The sequence below is a fragment of the Lacerta agilis genome, chromosome 1 (assembly GCF_009819535.1).
Source record: "Lacerta agilis isolate rLacAgi1 chromosome 1, rLacAgi1.pri, whole genome shotgun sequence".
Taxonomy (NCBI): domain Eukaryota; kingdom Metazoa; phylum Chordata; class Lepidosauria; order Squamata; family Lacertidae; genus Lacerta; species Lacerta agilis.
In genome coordinates this window covers 92,775,976-92,788,947 of record NC_046312.1, presented here as the reverse complement: position 1 = coordinate 92,788,947, position 12,972 = coordinate 92,775,976, and the positions used below count along the sequence as shown (strand labels likewise).

Genomic DNA, 12,972 nt, shown 5'->3' with positions numbered 1-12,972 from the left:
TATATTTTTATGTGTAGGGTGGCATTATCTATTTACTATATATTATATAACAGTAAAATGCTGGTGTACTGTTACATCAGGAAAATCCAGCTCCTTGGCACTTGAACTATAAATATTATTCATATATAACAAAATTATTCAAAAACTAGAAAAGTGCTTACTTTCAAGTGACCATGTGGTCCAGGCTTAGTATGAAGAGCTGGTAGATCTCATGAGGCTTCAAGGGCCTCCTGCCCCAGACCTCTCTCTGATGCTTTTAATCCATGAAGGAGTTCTATCAAATCATATAAATCCCAGAACTGCTCTTTGTTTCTGTTTTCTTCGGTATTGCCTCCAGCTTGAATTTAAGTATTTGGGAAATTGTGGTCTTTGGTTTAAGCTGGTGTTGATACATCTTTCAGTTTGAATACTTGTCTCTTTCAAGTCTCAAAAATGAGCTGTGGGTAGTCCCACAGAGCAGTACAGTAGTAACTTCACTAAGGTATGCATGGGGGTCCATATGTGAAGTTTTCATTATGGATGGTTCTCCTGCTCCAAGTGATGCCCAGGTAGAGCAGACTTTGTCTAGAACTTAGTCTCCCATTCCTATGATTTTATTAACTTTGTTTTATTTGAATTCATTGTCTTAATTTGTAGTTTTTTGTCAAATATGATAATGTATTTTAATGTTATCTTGATGCTTCTTTGGAACTAACAAATCTATGGGACAGTTTTCAGGGGAGGAACAATCATTTGTAAGAATTAGTAATGGTTTGTTGTTGTTGTTTGTTAGGAACAACATATATTTGCTTAAATAGACTTGAAAGAGAAGTTGCTGACTTACAACTTATTACTAAACTGAAAACTATGGAGAGACCTGGTCTGAATAGAGATATTGGATTCTTGTCTCATTACATATACTAAAGCTATTTGTGGTCATCTGCATACTATCCCTTGCTTTTTCCTGTAGGACTAATTGCAGTCGTTAACAGTCGTCAACAGGTTTACTATACCCATTGAGTCAATCAACCATTTCCTACTTCCCTTCTGAGAAAAAACCCACCCACCCCACCCTCCCACTATATATATATAAGGGTCTGGTGACTTCTCTTTCAGTGTATTTGAAGAAGTGTGCATGCACATGAAAGCTTATACCCAGAACAAACTTAGTTGGTCTCTAAGGTGCTACTGGACAATTTTTATTTATTTATTTTTAATTTTGACTGCGTCACACCAGCACGGCTACCTACCTGAATATATTTGCTTGTTTAACTTAGCATTATGATTTTTGACAGTTTACTTGCAGCAGTTCACAAAATGTTGTTTAAACACATTGGTAATTCATTGGCAATGCCAACAAATGCTCTATTTTGTGCTAATTAACTCACTGCTGGGTATTCCAAATTGCCCATTCGTATGGGACAAAGAGGGGCATAAGCTTATGCGCAAGACTATACTTTCCATTTTAGTTGTAATTCAGTATTATTCAGCCACAGATACTCTTTCCATCTTCCTTGCACTATTGATGTGCCTTGTGCTTGACCTCTTTGTTCTTCAGATGGGAAGTATCTTCATATCCATGTAAAAAGAAATCCTTTCAATGGTTCCATTTCTTCAAGTATGCTCTAGTCCAGTGTTTTTCAACCACTGTTCCATGGCACACTAGTGTGCCGCGAGATGTTGCCTGGTGTGCCGTGGGAAAAATTGAAAAATTCAAGAGAATTACTTTATATATAGACAATATAGGCACAGAGTTAAATTTTTTAACATTTTCTAATGGTGGTGTGCCTCGTGATTTTTTTCATGAAACAAGTGTGCCTTTGCCCAAAAAAGGTTGAAAAACACTGCTCTAGTCCTTCCTCTACATCAGCTCCATTAAATTCTTTCTGACACCACCATTACCTTTTGATTAAAATATAGCCTTGAATTCAATTGGGAGTCATGTATTCTTATCTAGACATAAAGTGTTATTAGTTTGATAATGTTCCCTTCTCCTTTTCCATTTTTGCCACACCGCTGAGGATTTTAAATCTTCTGTAAAGCATTTTCTTAAATAAAAATTAGGTGTTGTGTAAAATGTTTGGACCAGGGGGGGAAAAATCTCACTGTATGATATATGTATCTGCATTTTTATGAAGAAATCATGCTGCCTTGTTGCTTCTTGCATCAATTTCTTTTAAACTCTTGGTGTTTTTAATACTGTACTTTAATGTACTTTAATACTTGTTTTGTTTAATACTTGTTTTATTTTAAGAACATCCCTTTCTCTGGGGTCTTTTAAAATGTAATATATATATACAATGTAATTGAAATGACTAAGACAAAGTGTTCTTTGTGTAACAAACTTTCCAACACTGTGTTCTTTTCTTAGGTAACTTTCAAAGCATCAAGATATTCAGTCTCCCCAGATTTAAAATATGTTCTCCTTGCATATGACATCAAACAGGTAAGCTAGCAGTTGGCCAAAAATAAAATCAGAATACATGCTGGTTAGAAGTCTGAGCATAGTAATATACAGAAAATTATACTTAAAACATCCTCATTTATGAAACAATATATATTTAGTTTTTTAATACTGATGTCATCTTGTGTTAATAGGATGGATTCAAAGTGTTGATCCCATTTGCTTTTTGGATTAAGCTTGTTTTGGTTAGAATTTCTTACCACTGACATTTCTGTAAGGTTGTCTTGATGGATTAACAATTCTTTATTACATTTGGATAACTTTTTTTTTTACAGTAGTGTAATTCTGTGGGTTAAACCATATGCCATTCCAGAGATCCATAATCAAGATCTATTGCTTTAAAAAAAATTAAGGGCAATAGGGGGCAATGTCTGGGATGGGGGGAATTGGATCGGTATGAAAACTCTAGGGAGGGCAAGAATGTGTGCATATGCAAGCTTCGCTTTTCCAAGGGATCTAAATAACTTGGCACCAAATCGCTTATAGACATGGTCAGGTTTTTAAGATCAGCAGAGGGGGCTTCTCCACAGAGGTACCTCTGGCACCTTCATTATCTAGGTAAAATAATTAATATGAACCTTGAAAAGTGCATAGAAACATTAGGAAATGGCATGGTAGAACTATGCTCCTTATCTGACATCTCTCTGGTCTTAGGCTGAGGTTGAAGTGACAAAGAAAGAAAAGAATTAAAATATGAAAATTATGAGGATGCTAAGATGGAATTACAGTGTCATTAAGTTAGAGGTCTGTCAGCTGAGCTTTTATTCTTATACAATATAGGTAGCAGACCCTTGGATAATGGCCACTCTATTGAAGATATTTCAGCTTGCTTAGACTAACTGAAAAACTTCCCGCGGGGGCAGGCTGAGAGACTGACCCCAAGGCGGACGAAGCCTCCGTGCCCTCTGGCTTCTGGAGTCCAGGGCACGTTGTAATATGCGATTGTTCCCAGCTTGAAAACAACACACACAAGCCTTTTAGGCTAAAACCTACTTTATTGTAGATTGAGTACAGAATGTCTCTGCGTAGCCAGCTCAGTATTGCAGAGCTGTCTGTTAAAGCGTCCGGCGTCTCCTGACGCAGGAACGAAAGTAAAGAGTACAGCAGTAAATTACAATGACATCACATGTGTGGGAGCTGGTATAGCTGCTGTGATTCCCACAAAATGAAACATGACTCTTGGTCAGGTGACCTCGCTGACGAGGCTCTTCGCAGCTCGGCTTGTACTGATATCACAACAGAAAAGTGCATAGAAACATTAGGAAATGGCATGGTAGAACGATGCTCCTTATCTGACATCTCTCTGGTCTTAGGCTGAGGCTGAAGTGACAAAGAAAGAAAAGAATTAAAATATGAAAATTATGAGGATGCTAAGATGGAATTACAGTGTCATTAAGTTAGAGGTCTGTCAGCTGAGCTTTTATTCTTATACAATATAGGTAGCAGACCCTTGGATAATGGCCACTCTATTGAAGATATTTCAGCTTGCTTAGACTAACTGCAATTCTTCTGGACACTTTGGAATGCTACAAAAGATTGCATGTTTGAATACGCTGTCATATTTAAAAAACAAAAGCAAAAACTTGCTACCAAATTCTTTGTCAGGTTTTAGCGTGTGTTCTTTGAAAAATAGGATGGAACTTGGAACATATATTTAATAATAATAATAATAATAATAATAATAATAATAATAATAATAATAATAATAATAATAATTTGTACCCTACCCATCTGGCTGGGCTTCCCTAGCCACTCTGGGTGGCTTCCAAGTATATAGCTCATATTGGCCAAACAAATTTCCTAGAATGACATGAATGAAATGGTTGTTGCCATTTCATTCCCAGTTTTGTTTATTCCTCCATTTACATAGTTACAGTGGATTGCATGTTAACAAATTACAATGTGTGTCAGCAGCATCACCATTGCTGGTAGCAGGTCAAATTTGCCTTATCATGTTCTGTTGTACCTTTTTTACAAGAACATCAGAGTGAGTTACAAATCACAGAGTTAGTTTCCTGTCCATAATTGTCATTAAGTTAGGTAATTGTCTTCAAAGGTAATTGTCTTCAAAGTCACACTAGTCTTCAAAGGGCAAGAGATGCCATTTGGATATGAAGAATCTTTAGAAAAGGTGGACTTGTTAGAAAATAATATTCCACCTTCCCTTCTTATTTCCTCCTAGTCACAGTTTAGAAATAGAGATTTCTAAATAAAATCTTAAAGTTCCTTGGGTAATACACATTACATAAAAGAATGGACATTTTTTTACCTCAAAACTATTGCATGAAGAAGACTGAAAAGTTTAAACAAATTAAATAAAAAAAACGAGGACACACGTTCCACCCAACATTTACCCTGAAATTGTAATTAGAGCCATAGTTATTTTGATGTTTGGATTAAAAATAAATGCAGAGTTAAATTAAATAGTTGAATATTTATTTTTATGTTGTCAGCATTTTCTTTAATCTATTTTCTGCTTGGAAAGTCAAACTTTAATTAAATTTGAAGTCGTTAAGAATATCCTTTATGCATAACGGGGTGTAAATTTGCATGAAAATAAGCTTTCTTTCAATATAAAAGTAATAATTAAATGAATCATTTAAATCATGCTGGATACGATAGAATAAGGAAAGTTGTTAGATGCATGCTTTTGCAGTTGTTGTGATGTTGCTCTATAAACTTGGGCTACTGAAATAAGTGTATGTTAATTCTTAGTGGGAAAAGTTCACTTCAGCTTTTGTATCCCAAACTGAAGTCATTCCCCCCCCAATACAGATGTTTAGCTACCTTTTGAATTTTTAGGAGCATTATGTGACCCAGAAAAGCAGCAGATAAGCAAACAGGACACCAGGTGTTGCTATGAAAAAACTGACCAAATCTGTATTGACTGGAGCAGGCAGGGTAAGGACTGGCATGGCAGTAGGGTCAGGATCAGTTCTTCATTCCACCCACCCAATGCTGATGGAATAGGATCAGCTGGGGTTGAACCATACCAAACTTGTTCCTTGGGAGTTGGTCAGTGTTGAACCTTGTTATGGTGCAAGTCAAGCTGGCAAGGTCTCGCTGGGCGACCAGGGTGAGCATTCCAGCCAAGCAGAGACCTCACCCTGAGTTTGGGTGTACTATGGCCACCCTCCTCCCTTTATTATGTCAGTCCTGCCCAATGCCATTTCCATCCTTGTACAAAACAGTGTTCTTCCTTCTAACAAAAGAAAGCCATAATTGCAGACCCAATTGCAGTGACACCCCTCCTGCTGCCCCCAGGGAACAAAGACCTAGTCTAAGATGGATATAAAAAACTGCACAGGACAATGTTCTGGGATTTTAAAATTGGCCGCAACTTTATTGATTATAGATGTAGGTAGGCTTTGGCTCAGACATCAGGTGTATATCTGTTCTCGGCCCACTGCTGGTGTGTGTGTGGGGGGGGGGGGTCTGACACTTGAGCAGAGTCAAACCTGGAATGCAAGGACCATCTCAAGGCAAGGGTCTACCTAGGTAGCCCTCTGAGGCTGCTGCTGGAAGCTCTATGGCCCTGAACAAGGCTAATACAGGCTAAATGTAGGCACAGTCATCCTAATTGGTATTATAAGTAAGATCGGCAGTGAAAAGGTGAGATAAAGAATTCATATTACTGGAGCCCAGTTTATGGATTCTTTAAAAATCATCCCTCATATGTGTGTATGACATTCTGCTTTACTAGTCATGGAAGACTTTGATTCTGGTTATAAAAGTTTTCACGCATGAGCTACTGATGAATTAAACTGTTAAAGTGACTTTGAGCATGACAGAGATCATCCCACAGACATTCCTTTTCAAGGATTTGATATGAAATATTCAAGTAACAAGGAAAGATCTCCAATTAGGTAGGACAGATATATTATTGTGTTCCCATTCTTCAGATTAAATGTGGTAAGGCTTCGGGAGTTTTTATCATGTGGTCTGTACACGGATTGGCAAATGAGGCCTCTGAAGCAAGTTGGAAATGGTAGATCTTTGGTTATTAATCCTTTGTTCGCTTTCTCTCTTCCCACTGTCAAACCATGAAATAATTTTTTTTGTGACTCATTTCACACATAAAGCTAAGCCAAACTTTGGCTTACCGTTAACAAGCTAGCATGCTGATGCACGTTTAGAACAAACTTTGGTTAATACTCATGGTCTCTTCCACAACTGCACAATGAAAATAAAATGATGATAAAATACCAGCTGATACTTCACTACAATCTTCAATGTCTGTCACCACTTGGGAGTTGTGGCATGATACTTTTATGGTTGTTCATGGATTAAAGGAGGAATAGGTAGGATAAGTGGAGTTCAATAGCAAGGAGGCTACCTCCTCAGGAGATGTTCTGTACTTAAGTTTTCTACTTTAACATGGCTGCTAGTCTTTGTTTCATACACACCTCAGTATTTTCTATTTTAATTGCTCGGGTTCTTTTAATTACAATTTGAGAAAACAGTTTTCACCATAGCTGTCAACCTTTCTCTTTTTTTGCGGAAATTCCCTTATTATAGCATTGGGAAACAGCAGGGAGGGTTGACAGTTATGTAGGTTGTAACTTGGTTTTACCTTCCCTCCCCCCAAAAAAAACAATCCTGAAAGCTACTTGTCATTTGTCAAAGATAATTTTTTACAAAATACATCTATTCACAGAACAAGCATTTGCTTTCAATCATATTGACAGGCTTACTAAGCTGCAGAATGCTCTCTGAAGAATCTTTGAGAAAAATCCCAAAACCCAGTAATGAATTTCCAATTACATTGCTCAAGTTCAACCATTTTGGTTGAACTTATTTAAATAGTAGAAAAATTTGTTTATAGCAACTATTTATAGCATGCTGATTTTTCCATCCAAATAATTCTGTACGGGCTCATCAGTTTGGGCAGCTGGTGATGGCGGTGATGATTGGAAGGCCAGGTGAGAATCACAAGACCATTACAAGACTTCTGAGTCTTTTCATTCCTTCCACTTCACCTCACCTACTATAGTTGGTATGTGAGCAAGTAGCAGTGTTAGACCTCACTGTGCTTCAGTATTGGTAACACTGTGGTTTCAGTGGAGGACTGTCAGACTTTGAGCCTGAAATCCAAATTAGTCCAAGTCATGTGCAGACAAAGATAGAGAGATAGTGCAGACACTCTTCTTCTTCTTCTTCTTCCTTCTTCTTCTTCTTCTTCTTCTTCTTCTTCTTCTTCTTCTTCTTCTTCTTCTTTGGCGATCACTCGTAGCCGAGTAAGATTATCTTCCATAAACATGGTTTTAACAATGAGTCCGTAAGTGACTGTGGAGGCCAGTTCTGGATCCACATGTCCTTCCACAGTGGGGACATTGGTTTCCGGGTGGGAGTTGATCATGGTGTGGATTTGCCAAGCGTGCCTTCCACTTAGCACATTTCTCCCTTGTGTCCTGAGTTTGAGTGTCTTCAAAGCCCACAACACCTTTGGTAAAGGCCAGCGTTTCCCAGTTGTCAGTGTTTATACTATATTATTTTAGATTTGCCTTGAGACAGTATTTAAACCTCTTTTGTTTAACACCAGCATTATGCTTTCCATTTTTAAGTTTGGAATAGAGTAGTTGTTTTGGAAGATGATCATCAGGCATCTGCACGTGACCAGTCCAACGAAGTTGATGTTGAAGAATCATTGCTTCAACACTGGTGATCTTTGCTTCTTCCAGTACACTGATATTAGTTTGCCTGTCTTCCCAAGTGATGTGTAAAAATTTTCGGGGACACCATTGGTGGAATCTTTCGAGGAGTTGGAGATGGTGTTTATAAGTGGTCCATGTTTCACAAGCATATAGTAAGGTTGGTAGTACAATAGCTTTGTAAACAAGCATTTGGGTTTCCCTGCAAATGTCCCAGTCCTCAAACACTCTGCACTTCAATCTGGAGAAAGCTGCACTCGCAGTGCTCAGGTGATGCTGGATTTCAGCATCAATGTTGGCCCTTGTGGAAAGATAACTGCCTAGGTAGGAGAAGTGATCAACGTTTTCCAGTGTTACACCATTGAGTTGGATTTGTGGCACTGCAGAGGGGTTATTTTGTACTTGTTGGTGCAGCACTTTGGTTTTTTGGATGTTGAGTGATAGGCCAAGCATTTCATAAGCTTCTGTGAAGATATTTAGGATGGTTTGGAGGTCTTCCTTGGACTGTGCGCACACTACGTTGTCATCAGCATACTGAAGCTCTATGATGGAAGTTACAGTAACCTCACTCTTTGCTTTCAGCCTGCTCAGATTGAAGAGCTTTCCATCTGTTCAATATATGATTTCTACTCTAGTGGGGAGTTTCCCTTCAACAAAGTGTAGGATCATGGCAATGAAAATAATGAATAGAGTTGGGGCAATAACACAACCCTGTTTAACACCTGATCCCACTGTGAATGGTTCACTTTGAGAGCCATTGTTATCTGCGATCGTTGCTGTCATATTATCATGGAGGAGCCGAATGATGTTTACAAATTTATCTGGGCAGCCAATTTTCAGAAGGACAGTCCACAGGGCATTACGATTTACAGTGCTGAAAGCCTTAGTCAGGTAAATAAATGCCATATACAGGGGTTGGTTTTGCACTCTGCATTTTTCTTGAAGCTGTCGAGTGGTGAAAATCATGTCCACTGTCTCCCCAGAAGGCCAAAAACAATTCTGGGATTCAGGAAGCGTCCCCTCGGATATTGTTAAGAGACGGTTTGCTAAGATCCTTGCAAGAATTTTTCTGGCCGCAGCTAATAGAGAGATGTCTCGATAGTTTCCACAATCAGTTCTGTCACCTTTTAAAAAGAGATTGATAATTTTGGCATCCCTAAAGTCTGCTGGGATCTCTTCTCTTTCCCAGATTTTTTCGATGAGCTTGTGAAGTTGTTGTGTAAGTTCAATTCCGCCCACTTTGAAGATTTTGGCAGGTATCACATCAGGTCCACTGGCTTTGTTGTTTTTCATTTGTTTAATAGTTATACACAACTATTGGCACCTGCTTAGTCTTCACTAAAAAAGAAAAGAAAAGAAAAGTTTCTTGGATGGTCAAGAATACATGCTAAGGCTTTGCAGAGACAGGTGAACACTTATTTATGGGAGGCATACAAGTGCAATTGATAGCAAGCTAGCAGCTCTCTCTTCAGATAAGCTCCAGTTACAGGTAGGTAGCCGTGTTGGTCTGCCATAGTAAAAAAAAACAAAAAAAACCATTCCTTCCAGTAGCACCTTGGAGACCAACTAATTTTGTTCTTGGTATGAGCTTTTGTGTGCATGCACACTTCTTCAGATATAGAGATTTCTTCAGAAATGCGAAGTACGCTATTACAATGGCTGACTTTCTAAAACTTTTCCTCTTGGTTCTGTGAGCTAAAACACAAATGCTTACAGATCCTGTATTACTCTCCCCTGGGGAAACAATAAGTTGAACAATGATTTCGATATTGGACATTCCATCTCCATGGATACCACAGAGATTATCTGAAGCTCTGTTCTTGTTTTGAAACCCATGTCCTTTGACATGACCTGTTTCTTTCAGTTGTGCTGACAGTTTTGCCAATATAAGCTTTCCGGGGATGACAGAATAATTCAGGGAAGAATGACATTATTAGTGTAATCAGGACTGTAAACCAATTAAATAATAATTTATCAGCCACTAGCCAGTTCAATAAATATGTATACTACCAAAACTTCATGATGAGTGTCTTTTTTGAAATGCTGATGGAATACCATCCTATAAATGTCTGCAAGAATTAAGTCCCATTAAGTTCAGTGACATTTACTTTGAGATAAGTGGCTGTAAGTTGCAGAGTAAAGCTGCAAGTTATTGCTGGAACTAAGTCCATCTTGAATGTTTCAGATTTGCTATTATAGTAGCACAAGAGAATAGTAGCACTTGAGAATCAAAATTTGAACCCCTGCTATAGTGCATATAGAATGCAGTAGAACCTCTTGCTGTTTGGCTAAGCAAAAAATAATAATAACAGAATGGTGTATGTTAGGCCTGATATTCAAATAACACATTCAGTATCAAAATTGTACTAATAATTCTACTGACACTTTTGTTGTGTTTCATAAAACCATGGAAATATGTTTGTACACACAGGTGGGTAGTACTGAAAATTTGGGTACTAAAATGTATTTCAAATACTGTACAAACTAAATGGTATTTCTTAACTGCAAAACACTCAGAAAATATATTGGTATTTTCTGTGGGAATTACTTTTTAGCCCTGCTGTGTTTTGCATTTGTATACTTTCTCGATGTTTTAGATACAGTGGAGTTGGCTCTATAGCTGTTCTATAGGGTTTTAGTAGTCTTTTATTGATGGATCATACTGAGTTAAGTTTGGTGAGCTTGGCTCATGCATACATACCACACTCTGGGAGGTCAGATGAACAAAGTCTGCTGATGAATAAATCAGTCATTTACACAGGATATCTACATTGTCATATAGTACTCTGAAAAATGATTTTACACAGTGTGTTTGAAAGCCATTACATGATATAATTAGAATTGTGCATCCATTGGGAATCTGAAGTCACTCCTTAATCCTCTTGATTTTCAAGAGCACCACGTTGAGAGTCAGGGGAGCTGCTTTTGGTAGGACTCAGTGATGCCACTGTGCGTGCTAAAGTGTTCTACAAAATCCTTTTCATCAGAGCTCGTTTTAACGATCCCCACAAACTCTTTCCCTTTATCTACATGCACAAAGCCAGGCAATCCTGGAAAATTGCCCTCACTAACAACAGCATACCTTTCCATTTTAATGTACAAAATATTTTTAGCAAATCCATTTTTTTAGAAAATGCATTTTTAAATTAAATATGTCAATAAATACTGTGCTGTGGTTGAAAATCTGCAGTAGCTTGCTTCAGAGAATGTGCTGTGTACTGTGTCTCATGCATTAAATATTTAAACAATATGTCATTAGTAATAATGAATTTAGCTGCAAGTGAACACTTAATCTTAAAAAATATTGATTCACAGTATTCTGAATTTTAATCTTACTGACAGCCTATACAGAAGGACCATGGGCTACTAAATAGCAGAGGTATACCTAGAGGCCCTGGCACCCCCAGCAAAGAGCCCCTCCCCCACAAAAAATCACAATATTACAATAGCCACCTTAGCAATTACTACATTTTATGTGACCCAAGTAATCAAAGCATCTGGAGTGAGGGCTAAGCGGATAAGCGAGGACGGGGCTAGGAGGGCAACCACCAACACCACCACACGCCTTCGTGCCACAGTGCAAGAAGGACAGAAAGCTTCTCTCCCATGTTTGATCTCATGGCAATAGCAGTGGTGCGTCGGCACTCACATATATGTCATATATTCAGTAGTCTATAGTATGATAGGTGAATTTTGCACACACCCACACCCTGGGCGTGCACAGGTTTCATCGACCCATATGTACACCTCTGCTAAACAAACTTGAGAATTTTTACATTTAAAGGAGAAAAACAACTGTATAGCTTTGCTAACATTCCTTTTTATGCATACTTTGGTTAGTAGCATTCTTTAATTTGATACAACAGTCTAAAGTAACTTCAGCCTTTTGTATTTATTTAATGTTCTTAATGCTACTGACTAGTTTTTATTAAGAGATAATAGTAATATATATCCTTTTGTAAATTATCCGTACTCTGGTAGTCTCCAGTTTAGACAACCATGGGATGTGTGAAACTACCTTTGAAGACTGTTGAGAAACAGCAGTTAGTGCCTATACTATGCTAGCTGCACTTTACCAGTCTGTTCTGGACTATTAAGTGAATGACTAGAGTACTTGAAGTACCACCTGCCTTCATCTTTACCTAGCCATACAACTTCACTGGAGGGCTTTCTGATAACACTACTGCCATCCATGGTGAGCTCAATGACTGCCAAATGAAAGGTTTTTGTTTACATGATGGCACCCCAGTCATGAAACACTCTAACCATAGGGGTTATTGTGTTTCAAGTACAAATACGATTGAGTAGTGATGGTGTAGGTTGGCAGCATTTATCAAATTCTAGATTCTGAAACATTAGTTCCTCAAGCCGGCTGCAAAATTTTGTACACACCCTTCTTTATCTGTTGGAATTCCCACAGCTAAACTGTTTGTGACTTAAATTCAACTGGCTTCGTGTAGCAACCTCACTCATGACTTAGAATGGACCATGTTTACAACAGGATTTGGAAGTATAATAACTACTTAGAGATTTTTTGAAATATTAAGTGGCATATAAATGCTTTTAAATGAAGCAATAAAATCAATTATAAAAGAATTAAAATTAACAGGGTTTGTGTAAGTGGAGATTTTATATCTTGCATCAAACATAATAAGCACTCATACAAGGATGGAAAATAGTGTTATTTGCTCTTTATAATTTAGTCATAGTAAATTCCCCAGACCATCAAAGGTGAACACAATCAAACAAACTGTTGGCAATATTTTTCCTTAATGAGTAAACTCAGCAGGAGCAGCAACAGCATCAACAGTTGTTAGTTGACTGAAATTATAAGTCTCCAAAAAGGTCAGAAATAAAGTTCACAGGCAAGATAGACTG

General features: G+C 37.9%; 1 protein-coding gene across 1 annotated transcript in view; it reads left to right on the top strand.

Moving 5' to 3' along the window:
- Positions 1–12,972, top strand: part of DPP10 (dipeptidyl peptidase like 10) — a 522,334-nt gene that overhangs the window by 400,932 nt on the left and 108,430 nt on the right. Inside the window, exon 5 of the mRNA XM_033163716.1 lies at positions 2,351–2,425. Within this exon, the coding sequence (XP_033019607.1) occupies positions 2,351–2,425 (75 nt within the window). The remainder of the gene's footprint in view (positions 1–2,350; positions 2,426–12,972) is intronic.